This window comes from Prenolepis imparis, unplaced genomic scaffold (assembly GCF_030444845.1).
Source record: "Prenolepis imparis isolate NDT839.2.m4 unplaced genomic scaffold, iyPreImpa1.0 SCAF_6, whole genome shotgun sequence".
NCBI classification, from domain to species: domain Eukaryota; kingdom Metazoa; phylum Arthropoda; class Insecta; order Hymenoptera; family Formicidae; genus Prenolepis; species Prenolepis imparis.
Genome location: NW_028141164.1, coordinates 630,816 through 651,014, shown reverse-complemented (window position 1 = coordinate 651,014; position 20,199 = coordinate 630,816). Strand labels below are relative to the sequence as shown.

Below are 20,199 nucleotides of genomic sequence, written 5' to 3'. Positions count from 1 at the left end.
TCATTTTCAATCGGATGATACAATTGTTATTCCAAATAAGGCGATAAAACGTTGATAACAAATTGATAACGATCATCCTTCTTCAATTATCATTCGCGCGATCGGAGAGAGTTCCCTTTAAAAATCGACCTTTCAGGAGTCACGTGACCGCTTATCGACGTATCGCGTTGGCCGCGTAGGTCGAGCGAACTGTCAAATATACGAAGATGGCCGTCGCCGCTGGAATATTAAAGTCTCTCCCGCCGTGAGAATCGATGTGAGAATTGCCGACAGAAAATGTAGAATTTCTCAAGCCGGGGACGCGTGCCAGGTAAATTTCGATCGCGCTGTCGCGATCGTCGTAAGCGGCTCGCGACGATCATTCCGCGATTCGGATGACGGTGATTCGTGGGCGGATTCACGACGTGTGTGTGTGTGTGTGTGTGTGTGTACGTACGTGCGTGTACATATATATATATATATAATTCGCGGTGTGACATCTCGTCGGTCTGACGTTTCGAGAGCGGACGGACGTAAATATTGAGCCGGATGCTCGACGGACACTCGGCGATGTCATCGATCTGTATGCACTGACTGCCGAGCCGGGATTGTCGTCGACGAATGCCGCCCGATTCGATGCCGGGGCCGTCGTTGGTTTTTGCGCGAAGCCGTCGTGCCATTTTCACGCGCTCCTTCATGCTGCCCGATATGTTAACACTCGCAATGTTAGCACAAATGCTCCAACGTATTTGCTGAACGGTTCTTACTTTTCACGCATGTAAAGCATATTTTACTTTTATCTCTATTGTGTGTATGTGTGTGTCTCTCCCTCTTATCAATTACTTCCAAATATTAAATCGCGATCGAACGTATATATCTTTTTATTCGCGTCAACTTGTGTGTGTATATGTGTGTCTCATTTTGCGTCGTTCCTTTCGGGCGCATTGACTTTTTCCTCAATTCGTTAAAATAGCTTGCTCGTATTGATCAGAGCTTTGTATTGATCAGCTGGAGTTTCAAGTTCATATTATTATTTTTGACACTTTAAACATTTTCTCATACATATATCAGTGATATGTATGAGAAAGTGAAATTAGATTTGTGTTTTTATATTTATTTTTAATTATTCTTACAACTCTTTGTGTTTTTTTCGGCGCACAGTAGCTTTGACATTGTTGAAAAATAATATCTTGCTAAAAGAACATGAATTTTTTTTTTTACAATTATATATGCCACAAGTTTATCTTATGTTGCGATCGGACCAAGAAAACATTCCGCATTCTGAAATGTTGAGGATAAGAAACATCAGACAGAGTCGGAGGATAAACTGAGGAGGAACTTTTTTTTTCAGCAAATTTCAAGTATGAACATAATGCGCAAATTACGAGGGGGTGCCGGTGTTGGAGGTATGGGTTCGAGTAGTACTGGTGGTTTAGACGATTGCGCCGGAGGCACAAATCCTCAGCACACTGCTCTGGGGCTTATGCACCTGAAGAAACTGTTTTCCGAATATACTCATCCACCACAAGCCCTTTCCGATGCTGAACGTGACGATAAATTGTACAACATGTTGCCATTATTTTGCAAGGTAAAGTATATGTATATATAAATAGAAATACATGTTTTAATATGAAAAATTCTAGTCTTATAAAATAGTATGTTGAATTGTTTTGCGATATTAAAATTAATTTTATAAAAAATGTTTCTGTAACACTTATTATTGTATTATTTTTATTATAATTATAATAAGCATTCATATTTGTGTGCTTTTAGGTATTTGGATCTAGTCCATCGGGAGATATGAATGAAAAGTTCTGGGATATTTTGGCATTCACGCAACAAGTATCAAGACTTATGGTATCTGAAATCAGGAGAAGAGCGAGCAACCAGAGCACCGAGACAGCAAGTTGTGCCATTGTCAAGTTTTTAGAAATTGAGAATAGCGAAGAATCGAGTAACGGCTGGATGCTGTTGTCCGCGTTGAATTTGTTGGCGGCGGGCGATACTTCTCTAATACAAGTAAATTGAATTTCTCAGTTGATTATATATTGTATATATATTTTATATGTGAAAGAATTTGTTTTGTATTGTCAAATTTTTTTTCTAGGCCATGACTGCTGCCTCAGTTCCATCAACTCTGGTAAAATGTTTATATCTGTTCTTTGATCTACCCGAAATGAACGAGGAAGAAGCTGATATTACAGATGCAAATAGTGAATTTACTCCTAGAGAACGTAGGATATTATTACAAAAAATATTTGTTCAGGTGATTTTCACATTCTAGAACAATTTTATATCGAGGAATCATTTACATTCGAGCGATTAATTGATTCTTTTGCACAAACACACTTACAGTTGTTGGTGAGATTATGCAGTCACCCCTATCCTGCGGAAGAACTCGCCCGTAAGGATGATCTTACCTTACTGTTCTCAGCAATAACCAGTTGGTGTCCGCAGTACAATATTATGTGGCGTAAAAGTGCCGCCGAAGTTTTGATGACACTGTCCCGACATGGTCTTACGCAGAATGTAGTAGCTTATATTCATAGTAAGTTCAACATTTTACTTTACTTTATGCTTGTTGAATCTTTGATTGCACAAGATTATTTATTTGTTATTAATTTTTCTTACAGATAAGGGATGCATAGCACTTTGTATCGATAATATGCAACGTGTACCTGAGCTGGCACCATTAGAGGTTGTAGAAATGTTTGTAACAGCGTTCTGTTTTCTAAAAGATTCCAGCGAGGTTTCTCAGACATTGCTAGATGACTTTCGTGCTTGTCAGGGCTATATCTTTTTATCCGAGTTTCTCTTAAAGTAAGTAAACGTCGTGTAGATATACGAAATATTGATGATAATAAAAGATTAAAAAAAAAATTTCCATGTATAGACACGCGCCGTCAAGATTAGAGCAAGATAGCAGAGCGGAAGCGCAAGACGCTATCCGAAATTTGGTACTAATGTTAGCATCTTTAACAATGTGTGGTCATACAGAGCTGAAACCAAGTCAAGCTAGTATGGGATCCCTATTTCAAATGCTCGGCTTTACCTTACCCCAAGCTAGTAACAGAGGTAATTTTATAGAGAATAAAATGCTGTATATATTCAATGAGAAAATATACAACAGATACATTTTTCATATATCATGTATTGCAGGAGGAAGCGTCCGAAATATTCAAGCGTTCCAAGTATTACAATCTGTATTTATAAAATCTAATTCGCCGCTTCTATGTTGCACTATATTGGATGCGATATCCAGTGTATATCATAGCGACAATGCGAATTATTTTATTCTCGAGGGACAAAATACCTTGTCTCAGTTTGCGGAGAAAATTTATTTGAAGAATCTAGAGATACAAAAAAAATTCTTTCAGCTATTGGAATTTATAGTTTTCCAACTTAATTTTGTTCCGTGTAAAGAACTCATCTCTCTGTCCATCTTATTGAAAACGAACAACTCAATCTCTTGCTCTATCATGTGTATGGAGACCCTCCTCAATATACTCAGGTAATCCTCGAAAAGAGGCAATTCGAGAAATTCTTATCTTAAAATATATAAATATAAGGAATGTGTCGCATAATTTTAAATAATCTCCCTTTTCAGACACAATACTATATTTAAAGACGTTTATAGAGAAGTTGGTATGTTGGAGATTTTTGTGACTTGTCTTCATCGATATGCAACATTACTCAAGGATAAGCAAGCTGCGATCGATCAAGGATTAGGTAATTTACTTTTAAAGATCGTTTAAATATCAACATTACAAGTTTGCATGTACAAGTTTCGAAAATTTGACAAATTGTTTTAGAATACACGATATGCCCCGAGGATGAACGGTTGGGTGCCTTAGTAATGGAGGCTTTAACGACGTTATTAGCGAGTAACGTTCAAAATGCGAATGTCTTTAGAGAATGCGGAGGCGCACGTTGCGCCCACAATCTAGTGCCCTACGTAGATTGCCGGTATCAAGCGCTCGGTATCGTTAGAGAATTGATATTAAGCGCGGGTGGTGACGACGACATGGCTACGCTATTGGGAGTTATGCATTCGGCACCTCCTAACGCCTTGATTCTAAAGACGCATATATTAAAAGTGAGTCTCTTGCGTATATTTATATTCTATATTTGATTATAGATTCGTAAAGAGCTACCAACGAGCGATTTGCAATATTGTTTTTCAGTCATTGCTAGCCTGTTTACGAGAGTCGCATAGGACTAGAACGGTTTTCCGAAAAGTCGGAGGCTTCGTTTATGTAATGTCAGTTCTGGTATCACTGGAGGGTCAATTAGGTTCGCAAAGATCGGAAAAGAGCGAACCCTGCAACGATATCGTGCAGAGGACTATGCAGGACGAAAGTCAATTGCTGACATTGTTGCACGTAGTGTTTCATACTATAAGTACGGCTATGCGATTCGAGCCAGCAAATGCGAAGTTTTTCCATCACGAGGTGAATAAATTTAAGGCACATCATCAATAATTGTATAATTTATTGTATAAAAATAATACTAATTTTGCACAGATCTGCCAATCGAGTTTGTGCGATACTTTACGTCTCCTCGGTTGTTTTTCGACGCAAACGAAAATCACCGAGATGGATATGATACCAACTGTGAATTATCATAACATGCTAGTGTCGTTATTTACTGGAAGTGTATTGGAACCGGTATTTCCAGATGATATGCCAAAAACATTGGGATACGCGTGTTTGCTGTTACGTCTGCTGTATGACGTGGCGCTTGATTCCTTCGACAAACCAAATTTAGCTAATGTAGGCATAAGATCTCCGAGTCATAAGCAAAATAGCGTGGAGGTATAATTCTTTATCCAAGTATCAATCAGTTTTTATTTTATTATATTAATTTAAATGGATAACTCTACCCTGCGTCATTTTTTCAGCAACAGAGATCATTTGATTCTCCCGGAAGTAGCAAGAGATGTATTATAAATTCTTTGAATCTAAGCCCACCCGCACCCGAGCCGATTGTAGTTCATCCCGGTATAGTGGTGGGAATGCTTCACTTACTCCCATCTATATCCGAATCATCTAATCCACAAATGGCGCTAGCATTGCAATTGTACGTGGCGGAGATCATCAAGAGTTTAGTACGATCGGAAAGAAATCAGCAAGTCATGTGCGAAGCCGGTATGGCCGGAGAATTGTTATCCGTGGGTAGAATCGCTTTGCAGGACGAGACACATCCGCTTCATCAACCTCTGCAATACATCATAGAGAGACTCGCCGCGCAATCGCTCGAACCGAGAGATCTACGGTAATAAAAAGAAAATATTATTTACAAGAAAGAAGAAAAAAAAGCTGAAAAAGATTTAATATTTAAACTGCCTCCATTCATAATTCATACTTTAATTCTTCTTCTCCAGAGAGTTTTTACGTTTGGGTGATCCGTTATGTTGCATCACACTGGACGATATTGATCATAGCAAACCTAGGGGAGGACCTGTTCCTTTAACGCGAATCAAGACGCTAGTGTCGATGACGACACCCAAGGACTTTAGAGCTCACGGTTCGTGCACTTTGCCGCCTTTCGTGGAATTAGATATGAGCGCCGAGGGATTCGCATGTTTGTACTTGCCGAGTGTCGCTCCGCAAAGTACGACACCTCCTACGGTTGTCTCTGCGGACAATAGCGTATTGGGAGGAATTGGATCAGGTACACGACATATTTTAATTATAATTATTATATATGTGTGTGTGCGATTTACTTTCAATGTCATATAACAAAGATAGTGTAGTCGACCTTATTGTGAGTTGAATCGATTAATCAATATAACGAAAATGTCGCTTAATAAAAAAAAACACGAGGAACTTTTGCAAACTTTTGTACATGTATGTATATATGGATAACGATTGCTATATTATGAAAAATTATTTTTTAGGCGATAGATTATTCCCGCCACAGACCGGCTTAACGTACAGCACATGGATATGCGTCGACAAATTTAGTGATCCTAGAACCGATCCTCATTGCGTGAGATTACTCACCCTGGTGCGTACTCCGCAATCTGCAAGAGATTTAATTTGCCTGACTGCTGTTCTTAGTGCTAGAGATAAGGCTATCATTGTTTCCACTCAGGAGACACCCATTCCGCAAAGTAAGTGTATAAGCGTGATAAAAGATCTCCGAAAGCATACGTTATAAAAGTTAAGCGACAAAAATTAACGCGCATTCTTAGATACAGGTGAATGGGAACCCGAAGGAATGGGTGAATGCGGCGCTCGAGTCTGGTGTCCTGATTTACTTCACGAAGGACAATGGCATCACATAGCTATTGTGTTAAATCGCGCGGTTCTTAAAAATTCAAGTTTTTCATTGTACTTGGACGGTCAGCATATCCACAGTCAAAAGGTAAATTACATTGGGATTAATCAATATTTTAAATCTTTTAAATCTCGCGCATAATGTATATCTCTATGTTTTTAGCTTCATTATATCACGCAAGTTCCTGGAGGTGGAGCAGCCAACTTGACTGTGGCTTCTCCGGTTTACGGCTACATCGGTACGCCGCCCTGTTGGCGCAGATATTCCAGATTGACGTGGAAACAAGGACCGTGTCACTTGGTGGAGGAAGTTTTTAATTCTCAAAACATTGCCACTTTGTTTAAACTAGGGCCGCATTACATGGGAAGCCTGCAAGCTCCGCAATTGAGCGGTACTGAATATGCGATGACGATTTTTCTTATTAAAACAATTTTATAAACGATAATGATAAATATTAACATTATACGTTATTACGTACAGGTCCTGAACCTCTAGCACCTCTCGTGGCTGAGGAAAAGGTTGTGTTTGGGCTGAATGCAAAAGCCATGTCGCAATTGACTCTAGCAAAAATTAGAAAAGTGTACAGCCGAGCTGATAATAAATCAATCGCCAAACAAGTATGAATGTCTCTAAATTTTCCGTTTTTATTAAAGATGAAGACTGAAAAAGCAAAATTGAAAACTATATAATTTGATATTAATCCGATTACTTTGCATTTGTCAGCTTGGTATGTCATCTCACGAGAACGCCACACCTATCAGGGTTCTCCATAATTCCGCGGGACATCTCAGCGGTCCAGCTAGAGCATTAGGTGGTGTAGTTGTTGGTTACCTCGGTGTTCGTGTATTTAGTCCTAAACCAGTAGCTACTATGATCGATAACGTAGGAGGATGTTCAGTGTTATTAGGTACGAATTGCGAATCAAATAACGATATATGTATTGTAACTATGAGAGATGAGACTAAAAATATCTTTAAATCTGTTTAAAAGGTTTAATAGCTATGGCCCAAGATGTAGAATCTTTGTACGCAGCTGTAAAGGCATTAGTTTGCGTAGTGAGATCTAATCAAGCGGCCCAACAAGAAATGGATCGTAGAAGAGGATATCAGACTCTAGCTATGTTATTAAGAAGAAAGTGTCCTCTCTTAAACAGTCATATATTGCACTTGACATTCAGTCTTGTGGGGACGGTCGATAGCGGTAGAGAAACTAGTGCGATTCCTAATGTCACAGCGTTTCAGGATCTCTTATGTGACTTACAAGTAAGTCTAGAAAAGTTTATAATTTAACACGTAGAGCTGTCTTATGACATTACGCGACAAGCAAGCGGGGGGCAAACAAGAGAAACGTTTAATTAGACAATTCTGATTTAACAAATTAATTGTTATGATAAATTGTATTTAGGTCTGGCACGAAGCACCCGGGGAATTACTGAGATCTCTCCTTGAACATCTGTACGAATTAATAGCAGAATCCAGTGAAAAACGAACTAATCTGCGATTAATGAGAGATTTGCAATTAGTACATAAATTATTGCATATTTTGAGCGATGTGAAACTAGGTAGCACCAGACAAGTCCTTTTAGCACTTCTTAGTATATTATTGAGTCAACCACGACAGGCTGATCTATTATGGTAAGCCTTATCATCCATTTATATAACTATAAACACACATTTATGTTAATTCTCAATTTTAATTGTTATTCAGGTTTGGGCAATTTATCGTAGCAACCTTACCGCAATGTTCTGAAAAACACTTAGTTCTTAGAGAAGGAGAAGGAAATAAGGATGGGGAAGGAGAGAGTATACTTTTACGTAATCGTTGTTTACAGCTCTTACACTCATTGTTGTTTAATGGATCCAAAGTTAATGTAAAGTAAGAAAAATTATACGAATATTTATATAGTCAACACGTGTGTCAAAAATATTATATATATTAAGTACAATTGTAATTTACAGTATGTGCGAAGAAGTAGCCAAAGTTCTGGGCCTAGATTGGGTACTATTGTTCCTCCAGTCTGACCTTCATAGTACCACAGTTGTCTGGGGGTTACGTATACTCGTGGCAGTATGTTCAGTACAATCGATCTTGCAAAAATTCAAAGAGGGTACAAGCAATGGTGGTTGGCTGCGACATACCGATCATAATAAAATGGCACTAGCACTCGGTACATATGTTAACAATTCCTTTGTTATATTTTATAAATATTATTCGTGTATACATGTATTAATCTTTCTACAAAAAGTATATATAGTGTCTGTATATAATCTGTATTAATTACAACGTATAACATACGTATAGGTTGTCACCAACAAATGTCTACTGGTGAGATTAAGCCATCTGGACTTCACGTACCAGGATTTCAGCATCTGGGCTGGTTACTTCCGCAACATATCGATCTTGTCCCGGAACTTTATTTTCTCTTTATCGCTCTAATGATGGGACAGCCTGTGAAATTGTTACCTACGGATTCCAAGGTAAACGATAGAATTAATTGCGCGTCTTTTTTATATATTAAAATGGTTAATATATGAAGAATAGAGAGAGTAATATTATGTATTATGTATTATTACGATTATGCATTAGCTCGATTTGGATAACGTTTGGAACTTTATGTTCGGAGTCCCGGCAAATCACACGCTATCGTCCTTTACTAGCAGAATTAATCTTTGTCCCGAGGCGATGGTCACGTTACTAGCTATGGTGCGGACAATGTTGAATAGTCACTCGAGCAAGTGAGTTAATGTGTTATATGATGAAGAATATTTCACAATTTGTATATACTATATTTTATATATAATTACACACATTATAATAAATTAATCTTTTTCACAGCCCGGAAGTATTACCAGCATGGTTAAATGATTATCCGGTGACAATAATACAATTCTTGTTCTTCCTTTATCGCAACTTCACCGACTTTATGCAGGTCTTTATGTCCGCGGAAGTTTTGGGTGCCTTAGCCGGGACCTTGTTTCCGAAACCCGTCAGTTCTAGTCAGGATAGCAGCGGTGCTAGTACTCCAGCTGACGAGGTAATTATATTCATCTTTTTCGGAATGTTCTCTCGGAAAAGGTGCTTTCAATTTTTACGTAAAATTACACAAGAATTGTTCGTGCTACAAACGCAGTAGACATTTTAAAATACTCGCTATATAAACTTGCGAGATTGGAAAGTGATCTTTGCGTAAAATCGACCGAAATATATTAACATTGATTAATTAATTATTGCAGCAGGAACCGGTCCTAGTGAGATCACCGTCGAAAGACATAGGACTGACGAATCACCCCGCGAAGAAGTTCGTGATGGACTTTTTTAAAGTTATCGTCGTCGATTCGCTCTCGCTGCCGGTGACGGCCAAGTCGCCGGCGATAGATCTCGTCCTGGAAGCGTGGCCGGAACATGCATCAACGGGACAGCAAATGCGTTATCAGACAGAGGTGTTGTCCATATTGATGGAACACCTGCTGGCCGCAGATGTATTGATCGGGGAGCAGGCCGCGTTGCCCGTCGTTCCCGGTGGATCGGCCAACAATATAACCAACAATGTTTGTTACGTGGCAGCCAGAATAGTTGACAAATTATGGCAAGGTAAATAGTCCCTGTAATAGGTCAAGCGCGATTAAGATTAATAAAAATGATTGCATTTGTCACAAAGGTGCTCTGACAAAAGATCCGCATGAAGTATTCGATTTTATCGTCAAATTAATCGGTCAAGCAAAGAGGCGACCTGGCGCAGTCAGCATGGAGGGCCTTCATCACTGCCTGAATAGGACAATTTTATTCTTACTGTCACGTGCGACTGATTCCATTGCCGATCAAATGGCTGTATTGGAGGCATTGCATAAGCTTACTACTCATAGGTATGCGTACGCACCTGTAGGATGGTGTTGTAACTTTCATATAATATGTACGTTTTCAATTCTAAAATAGAGCAAAGTTATACAATTACGTAAACACTTTTCTTTTTAGATTATTAGTGTTCGGCGCTGGCAATCACGAATTGGAATTCATCGGCTGTTTGACGTATTGTCTGTTGCAACTGACAGCTGATATAAAGATCATGTTGGACACTAACATGAAAACGACGTGGCACGTTAATCCGCAAGTGGAATCCAGCGATGATAGACTGACGTCTCATCAGGGGCATAATTTGATGGCCGTGGCGGCGACGAGAGTTTGGGAGGAGCTCTATGTGTGCAAGAAACCGGCCATAGAGGAAGTTTTCAAAGTGACTTTGCCAGCACCTGTGAACAATGAACGCGCGCCGGAATTGCCGGTCGTGAGAGAACAGGTTCACGAAGCCGCGTCCAAACTCTGGCTAAACTACGTAGTTTCGGAAAGAAGAGCCACGTACAGAGCTCCCTGGGAACTTCACAATCAGATCCAATCGGTACGTCAAATTTCAATATGCTGTATTATGTTGAATATAAATGTGTGGATACTCTAGAGTCTAAAAAGGAATTACGCAAATATACATTTGGACATGTATATAAAATTGCAGAAAATTCAAAAGGTGACGGGAGGCTTGACGAGATTGGCGAGCCGAACAAAGGTGCGAAAGGAGGAATCTGTGCGCGTAAGACTTAGATTACATCAAAGCACGGTTGCTCAGTGGACGGAGCAACATGTTGCGTTAGTCAGGGAGCTCGCTGCGGTTAGGCGTTTGCAGCATCAACAGACGAATCTGCACACTCAGCGTTACGTATATCAAGTAAGAAATTTGTATTTTCTATTTTTATCTAGTAATTTTATTCTTCTACTAGAGTATATAGCGCTATTTATTTAAACTTAAATAAAAAATATTCTAAACTAACTAATTTAAAAAATGTGATAAAATAGAGTAAAAAAAAATTTGATTTATTTTATAGGAATGGTTGCAAACCGAGACGGAATTGACTAGAGAACGCGGTCTTTGGGGACCTCCGACACCCACTAGCCTCGACAAATGGATGTTGGACATGACAGAAGGACCGTGTAGAATGCGAAAGAAGATGATGAAGAATGAACTCTTCTACATACAATATCCATATCGGCCTGAATTAGAGCATCCTGATAATGTGAGTTGCATACAAGATATGGATTAGAAATATAACAAAACTTAAACATAAGCGTGTGTCTGCAATATCGCCAGCCATAATACATTGATCTATTGTCAATCTACATTTAGAAACAGCTAAAGTACAAAGTAGCGTCGAGTATGGATAGTAAGGATTACTATCTGAAGCAGCTCGGCAATTCGTCGGGAATGTTTGAACGCGAACGAGACCCCGTTATAGACGACACACCGTTAAACGTCAATGAAGCTTCTACAGAGAGCGAACCACCGATGGTTCCGTGTACGCTAGAACGTCACGCCAGTGAGCCGGATGAGGCGCCCGAGGATAACGAACAGGAGGAAGAAAATAATCAAGCTGTTCCGGACAATCAAACGTTGTTACGTCTCCTCGAGGAACATGAAAAGGTTTCTGTCTTATATAATCGATATGGTGCTCGATCAATATTTTTTTCATAAAGTTTTTTTATATATTTTTATTTATATATTTCAGATAAGCCACATGTTTAGATGCGCAAGAATACAAGGTCTGGACACGACCGAGGGTCTTCTCTTATTCGGAAAGGAACATTTTTATGTGATCGACGGATTCACGTTGCTAAAGTCTAGAGAGATAAGGGATATAGAAAGTTTGCCAGATGCGTACGAACCGATCTTGCCGTCGCCAGGATCTCCCAGAAGATCTAGAGCGATGAGACAATGTTCCAAGTTTAATTACGAAGACATCAGGTATATATATATTTTTTTAAGATAAAAATTTATCTCTTTTTGCATAATATTTGAATAAATTAGTCAACCTGGATTATTTTGCGTTATCCACAGGGAAGTACACAAGAGACGATACTTGTTGCAACCTATGGCGCTGGAAGTGTTCAGCGGAGACGGTAGAAACTATTTACTAGCATTCCCACGAAAAGTCAGGAACAAGGTCTATCAAAGATTCATGACATTCGCTACCGCGATAGCTGACAACGCTCAGCAATCCGTAGCCGGCCAAAGGCGAACGGCGAACGTCGAACAGGCCACTGGCTTGCTCTCGAATCTTATAGGAGAAACATCAGTCACTCAAAGATGGGTGGTTAGTATCTGTAAGAATATGCGAGAAAAATGTTAGAATATGTACTTTTTGTCAAGTATCGATGTATTTTCATTTGCGTATAGAGAGGAGAAATATCCAACTTTCAATACCTGATGCATCTGAATACACTGGCGGGACGTAGCTACAACGATCTTATGCAATATCCAATATTTCCGTGGATCCTGGCCGATTATGACAGCGAGGAGCTCGATCTTACGGATTCAACGTCGTTTCGAGATTTCAGTAAATCTATGGGCGCGCAAAGTCCCGAACGATTGCTACAGTTTAAGAAAAGGTATAAGAAAGTATACATGTACATATAACGATATACATGATGGGAACATTCATCATGTTTAAATGATAACTATTGTTTTACACATCGCAGATACAAGGAATGGGACGATCCGCACGGAGAGACTCCTCCTTATCATTACGGCACGCATTATTCGTCGGCGATGATAGTATGCTCGTATCTGGTGAGAATGGAACCGTTCACGCAACATTTTCTCAGATTACAGGTTTGTACGGAAGATTTGCAGAAGCGGCGTATGATAGCCCTATTTCTCACATATTCTTATTCTTACATGTATGATAATTATAATTGATAATTGAAAATGTACTCGTAGGGTGGGCATTTTGATTTAGCCGATAGAATGTTCAATAGTATAAAGGAGGCGTGGTTATCCGCTTCCAAACATAATATGGCAGACGTGAAGGAACTTATCCCGGAATTTTTTTATCTCCCGGAATTTCTTAACAATTCGAATCACTTTGATTTAGGTAAGCTATCGTCTCGTTGAGCGTGGTCCATTATTTTTGTTTCTTTATTGCATTCATATCATGGTTGTTATATTTTCTCGCAGGCTCTAAACAAAGCGGTGTTCAACTCGGCGATATCGTTCTTCCACCTTGGGCGAAGCAGGATCCTCGCGAATTTATCCGTGTACATAGACTCGCCTTAGAATGTGATTACGTGTCGCAGCATCTCCATCAGTGGATCGATCTGATATTTGGATGCAAGCAAAACGGTCCGGCGGCCGTCGAAGCTGTCAATGTATTCCATCACTTGTTCTACGAAGGCAACGTTGACATCTACAAGTAAGTTTATAATTTTGCAGTTGTTAAAATTTTCAAGATATCGCGTTTATCTGTCGCGTCATTCATCTGGAGTAAAAATTTTTCAATTAAAAAATTGCTCTTATCTCTCAATTGTAGCATCGACGATCCGTTGAAGAAGAACGCGACTATCGGTTTCATCAATAATTTCGGCCAAATACCTAAGCAATTATTCAAGAAGCCGCATCCGGCGAAGAAAATGACGCAGAGAACTAGCGTGATCGATCCTGGACCGATCACTCCTGGATTAAGTATCACCACGTCCGACAAATTGTTCTTCCATAATCTCGATAATCTGAAACCTTCGTTACAGCCCATTAAAGGTTCGCATCTCAGAATTTTTCGTTAATAAAAGCGCTGTGTATTTGAAGTTTATTTTCTTTTAAACGTACAATTTATATCGTTCACAGAATTAAAGGGTCCTGTGGGACAGATATTGCACGTCGATAAAGCCGTGTTGGCGGTGGAACAGAACAAGACACTTATCCCTCCCTCTTATAACAAATACGTCGCATGGGGATTCGCTGATCATTCCCTCAGAATAGGGAATTACGACAGCGATAAAGCAATCTTTGTCGGCGAGGCCCTGATGCAAAGTAGCGGGGAGATAGTGGCGTGCGTTTGTCCATCTTCCAAATTAATAGTTACCGCTGGCACCAGTTCTGTAAGTCTTTCAGAGGAGAAAAGTTATTACGCAAACACGAGCCTAGCTCTGAATAACAATTTTCTCTTCGCGACACTCTATAACGAGTTTTTCGGATCAAAGTTATAATACTAGATTAAAAAATATAAGCTATCGATCGGCTGTTGTTCTTTAAAAACTTAAAAAAACGGTCCTTCAGTCAAGAAGATGAAAGAGGAACGTGAAAACTTCTTATTCAAAACTTTTTTTGTCTTTTATATTTTTTTCAACTTTAATTATTAACTCTAGTATACATATTAAACATGCATATTCATCTAGGTTGTAACTGTCTGGGAATATGCCAAGCGACAACTTTCTATAAAACAGTGCCTGTACGGACATACCGATGCAGTCACGTGTTTATCGTCCAGTCCCGCGTACAACGTTATTGTGTCCGGATCGCGAGACGGTACAGCGATTATATGGGATTTATCCCGATGCTTGTTTGTGCGTCAACTCAGAGGACATGCTGGACCAGTCGCTGCAGTCGCCATAAATGAATTAACGGTACTTAAATATACGTTGTGTATATAAATTATATATGAGATATACATAAATATACAATTGTGTGCATGTGGATGTAAAAATAGAATGAAATGCTTTATCTAAAATATTTATATATATATATATAAATAGGGAGACATAGCTACATGCGCAGCTACGTGGTTACACGTGTGGAGTATCAATGGGGAAGAGTTGGCGAGCGTTAATACGTGCGTCGGCCGCGCCGACAGGATGCAACAGATATTATGCGTCGCTTTCAGTCAAACTCACGAATGGGATTCACAGAACGTTATTATGACCGGCTCCACCGATGGTGTTGCTCGCGTAAGTTAGATGCGTCTGTTTTTCCACAATGTGTTAGATATTTGAATATAGAATCACAGATTATTTTAGATGCGTATATTTAGCGAAATTCTTGATGAAAAATATATGTGATATTACTAGACACGTCTGTATTTTTGCAGATGTGGTCGATGGATTACGTGCAAGTACCCGCGGAAGAAGAGAAGCCCGAAGAAGTGACGACTGCCGAAAAAGAAAAGAACGAGAAACGAAGTACCGAGGAGAACCAAACTGAAACAACAATAAAGAGAGTTAAAGAATTAGTTAAACAAATGAGTATATCCGCCGAGGGATCAGGTAAGTGACATATTAATATATATCGATTAAAAGTTGTGTGTTTAAACAAAATTATTTCTAACAAATTTTTACTTTTGTTCTCAAGGTATACTTATGAAGAGCGGTTCCGAGAGTAGTCTCTCCGAGACGGAAAATGCCAAAGAGGCTTCCAGACTTCACGAGGAAAAGGAAGAGTGCTCCGATAACGAATCGAGCAACGGCTCTAGTAATAAACCCTCGCCTCAGAACAATCACGCGTCTTTGGTCGTATTGCGTCGAAAGAGTCGCGGAAATCCAATGTTTAGAAAAAGCGAAGGCGGCGGACGTGCCGATAGCGAGGGCACGCAAACTAGGTAATTAAATCTCAAGATAATTAAATACAAGTCGAATAAATTCTACGTAATTATAAAAATATAACTCCATCGTTTCTCGCAGCGAGTCTACCAGCATTCCAGGAGATTCGGAAGGAGCATTGAGAGCTAGCAAGAGCGACACCAGTTTAACCGACAGTTTCGTTATGGTTACCGAGGCTGATACAAAGCCGCGAAAGATCAATCCGCAAAATATCTTGCGAGACGGCTTCAAATGGCAAAGACAATTGGTATTTCGCAGTAAATTAACGATGCACACCGCCTATGATCGTAAGGACAATGCAGAACCGGCGTCTATCGCAGCTTTAGCGGTATCAAGGTATTTATTTACAAAGTGTTACATTGTTACATTTAGCTAAATCTTTTTATAATAAAGATTTCTATTACCTTCTTATGTATCGTTTCGTCATAAAGTATACATAAATTCAGAAATTTATAAACTTAAAATTAGTAAAATTAGTATGACGTTCTAATTTAGTATACAATTATATTAGTTAGAGTATATTTATGACCTGTTGATATGCGATTACATTAGAAAAATTATCGAGTACATTCGTCTCATTGTGTTTCGATTTGTAGGGATCATAGAACAGTGTATGTGGGTGACACGCGTGGCAGAGTGTTTTCGTGGAGCGTGTGCGAACAACCCGGACGCACAGTCGCCGATCATTGGCTGAAGGACGAGGGAGCGGATTCTTGCGTCGGTTGCGGCGTCCGATTCAATTTGTATGAAAGAAGGCATCATTGCCGCAACTGTGGACAAGTATTCTGCTCGAGGTAAGTCTCTTAGAACAAATAGTGATTGTGCGTTTTGCTAAAAAAAAAAAAAAAAGTAAAATAATTTGGTGCCGATATTTAGCCGAGTTAATTACTTTCACGTACAGATGCAGCCGATTCGAGTCGAAGATATCCAGACTCGGCATCTTAAAACCAGTTAGAGTCTGTCAGGGCTGTTATTCGTCATTACGGTCTCAGAGTAACTCCGCCGAGAGTAACACTTAATATGGTACACAGTACACACGGGAGTCTTATATATATAATATATATAAGTCGTTAAATTATACAGGAAACTCTTAGCGGATTGTAAATACTTGTGTGTACCTACTGACCTTTTAGTTGAATTTCTCTGTACACGAACAACACAAAAGTATGTGCGTGTGTGTATGTATGTGCAAACTGAACTACGTGCAATTTACTGCATTTTTTATGGATGAGTTAACGCCAGTCGTGACTCCATTTGCATCTGCATAAGTAAAGGTTGTTGCATTTTTATTTCGATAACATTTTTATTGTTAAGATAACTCTATTGAGAACAACAAAGTATGATTATCATATGGATCATTTGTTAGATTATACATTCCTGTCGATTGTGTTTCAAATCATGCATAAAACTAACTGAATTTACATGCGAAATGGATTTCTCTAATGTATTAAAATACTATATAATTAATATATATCTTTTAACTTTTCTTTTATTTTCGACAGGTCTGTATAAAATGTACATATATTTTTTTTAATTATATTTTAAATCAAATTATACTGAAATTTAAATACATGTATATGTTACCCGTAAGATTAAAGGGAACATAAGATGTACTTTCCAAATTTTCCGATTCAAACTCTTATATCGGTACTGCATATTGCATATTGTACTATAATGCACGAAATATTAATGCATTATGCCAAAAAGAATGATAATGTGCAAAATTTATACTATTTCTAATCATTGCATTGGACAATGTTAACCAATTATCATTAATCATGCAATATTATTATTTATAAAATTAAGTATACGTCTGTGATTTTATTTTTTTATATTTTAATTCAGCCAGAATGATCAATGGCTCTCATAGACATTAATTGATTACGTTATTATATCGGTATTGTTATCCTACTCATTGTATTAAATTATTTAATGAAAGATATAACGCCATTTAACGTTATATGTTAAAATTGAATATATGTGTGTGTGTGTGTGTGTGTGTGTGTGTATGTGAGTGATTATAATTAAATTTACATTTATTTTGAGATACGGAAAAAAGTTAAGATATGATTATTTTCTTGATATATAGATTATAGATAAACTTTTTTTATTTATATGATATGTGAGACAATTCCATGTCTTATTTTATACATCTGTTATTCCATTGTGCTAATTGTCCTCAAAGAGGATGCCGATTTGGAAAGTATCTCTTTCTGATAAAATTATTTTTCTTTCAAACAGAGTACGTTTGACTTTTCTACCACATACGGTATAATAGAGACACTATTTAAGGACTGTATCACGATTTAACAAAAAAGGTATATTATTGCAATGTGTACTCCTGACCTTTTATCCAAAGGCATAGAAGTCATAAACTTTATAATAGACAATACCGTATCTATGTAACATCTATTATTAATTATAAGATATTTAAAACAAAATTATAGACAAAATAATAAACCATAGGTAAAAATCACACCAGCTAATGTCTTTAGCAGAGTGACAAATGTGGAATACAAATGATTATAAATCAATGTATCGTAATCCTTGTGTATAGAAGTAATTGTGGGATTGATTTCCAAGATATGAGTTAAAGGTCCCTATATGAAAAGTTATATAGTTCACGCCATTCGATGTATTATAGTACGGGTACCTTCGAAAAGCTTAAGTTTCTTACCAGATACTAAAAGCCAAATGTTAACGAGAGACAGTTGAAAAATTTTACAAAAAAAAATTTCGAGGCTGATTTCCAATCGCGAAAATTATAAATCGTTCAATCGATTCCACCATTCGTATTCTCTCTAACGATACATCTCCACTTCCTTAAAAGCACAAATTTTATAAAGAACATGAGTTGAAGTGAATAATACAATCACAAGTTGTAGACAAATGTATTTCTACCAGATTATTTTTATCATTGCGTTAATACAAATCGATATTATATAAGCACAACGCTGTCAGGTATTCTTTGAACGAAAGTGTAAACACAAGAGAAAAAGTTGAAGTAGACGATATGATGACAGAGAGATATGATGATGTATGAAAGAATATTGACACTCAAATATATGAATTATACGCACGCGTCAAAATCATCCTCTTTCATGCATAAAAAATATCTATGCGTTCTTATGCATGTCAGTTCAACTTACACATCGTCAATTATTTATATGTTGTTTTCTATTCGAGTAAAAGGTCTGTCGTTCTATAGCTGGATTTTATAGAAAATCGGACGAGAAATGTAACTTGACGTATATTTTCCGAAAAATAGTGGAAAACATGTTATTATTCTTTTGAAATTATATTCATGAAAAATATTTATTGAAAAAAAAATATATACCAAAGGGATTATAAACGTTTGAACAAATGAAATATTTAAGTCGAGCGAAAAATTGTGGAAAAAAGTATATTAATTATTATATAACGCAGTATGTATAGTTTAAATCATAAATCATACAATGGCGTTACATTTTTATAGGTTTATGATTTCTAGTCATATACATATATATACAAGATAAAATTTGTTTCCACTTGAAAAGATTTTACTTTTTATTATTTTTTATGACGAAGAATATTATTTATAATTATTGTACAAATAGAATATATTATACACTGTGTACCCCACACAGATTTTTGGATACGGTTTATTATAGTTTATCAGAAGAATAAGAGTGCGATGCTCTTAAAAGACATTCTATACTGTATCGTTGTTATACTGCAAAGCAAATATAGTATAATTTCCAAGTATAATACAATATGACTTTGGCGTATGTAAAAAAAATTTATAGTAAATTGTTGTGTAGATTATATTAACAAAAGAAACATCATGTTATTTTTATTATTAGAATTCTAAAGATATACTTCTTTCGACATACTTTATGTACGATATATGTATACGTAGTATAACAGCCATACAATTTCTCTCATAGAATGGCGATAATCGTTTCATTATACGACATGTGTATTAGCAAATTATATATTTTCACAATATTTTTTTAAATAGCGTACAGAGAAAATTTTCATTAAAACGACATGCGACATAACTTCATTCATACTACATTGCTATCCACTAAGATGGATTTGATAGAATAAGAAAACTGTGCATTATACAGTTAGATTTCAAATTGTATATATAAAAATAGAATGAAAGAGAAGCATCTAAAGATATTTATTGCTTAAAAAAAAATGTACGATAAAATAGAGAGATCATATAGAAAGAGAATTATATATATATACATATATATATATACACATATAAATATATATATATATATGTATATATAAATATATAATATATTGTAATACCTGACATATGTGATGGATGTGTGTATGTACGAATGTGTTTATGCGTGTGTATACATTTGCCACCCCTGTGCGCATAGGAATTACATGTATACATATATATACCAATCATATATTATACATATATAAATATATGTAGCTAGAGCCGACTGTGTACCGTTAGTTGATATTCGTATAACATTGTATAGTATAGATTCTGATTGGTATAATTATATTGAATGGGCCAAAGTT

The 20,199-nt window shown here is 37.3% G+C and overlaps 1 protein-coding gene across 4 annotated transcripts; it reads left to right on the top strand.

Moving 5' to 3' along the window:
- The first annotated feature begins 180 nt into the window (after positions 1-180).
- On the top strand, positions 181-19,837 carry Bchs (WD repeat and FYVE domain containing 3 bchs). Of its 4 annotated transcripts, none has more exons than XM_083040276.1 (47): positions 181-310; positions 1,331-1,567; positions 1,753-1,998; positions 2,087-2,245; positions 2,335-2,527; positions 2,613-2,799; positions 2,873-3,054; positions 3,139-3,490; positions 3,587-3,708; positions 3,792-4,075; positions 4,164-4,430; positions 4,503-4,793; positions 4,880-5,253; positions 5,363-5,652; positions 5,879-6,094; positions 6,176-6,348; positions 6,424-6,652; positions 6,742-6,878; positions 6,985-7,168; positions 7,252-7,523; positions 7,666-7,895; positions 7,969-8,136; positions 8,220-8,428; positions 8,563-8,738; positions 8,848-8,996; positions 9,097-9,295; positions 9,495-9,852; positions 9,920-10,124; positions 10,234-10,654; positions 10,766-10,975; positions 11,133-11,321; positions 11,432-11,725; positions 11,811-12,046; positions 12,140-12,395; positions 12,479-12,690; positions 12,781-12,913; positions 13,022-13,175; positions 13,259-13,493; positions 13,611-13,834; positions 13,922-14,175; positions 14,473-14,700; positions 14,830-15,021; positions 15,162-15,336; positions 15,422-15,668; positions 15,751-16,005; positions 16,266-16,463; positions 16,571-19,837. In XM_083040276.1, the coding sequence occupies exons 2-47, from the start codon at positions 1,343-1,345 to the stop codon at positions 16,686-16,688; spliced, it is 10,308 nt and encodes a 3,435-aa protein (XP_082896402.1). In that variant the 5' UTR covers positions 181-310; positions 1,331-1,342; the 3' UTR covers positions 16,689-19,837. The 4 variants fall into 4 exon arrangements, with proteins under 4 accessions (XP_082896402.1, XP_082896403.1, XP_082896404.1 ...); XM_083040277.1 differs by lacking the exon at positions 181-310 and adding an exon at positions 457-704; XM_083040278.1 differs by lacking the exon at positions 181-310 and adding an exon at positions 457-757 and having other exon boundaries at positions 4,886-5,253.
- Positions 19,838-20,199: the final 362 nt, after the last annotated feature.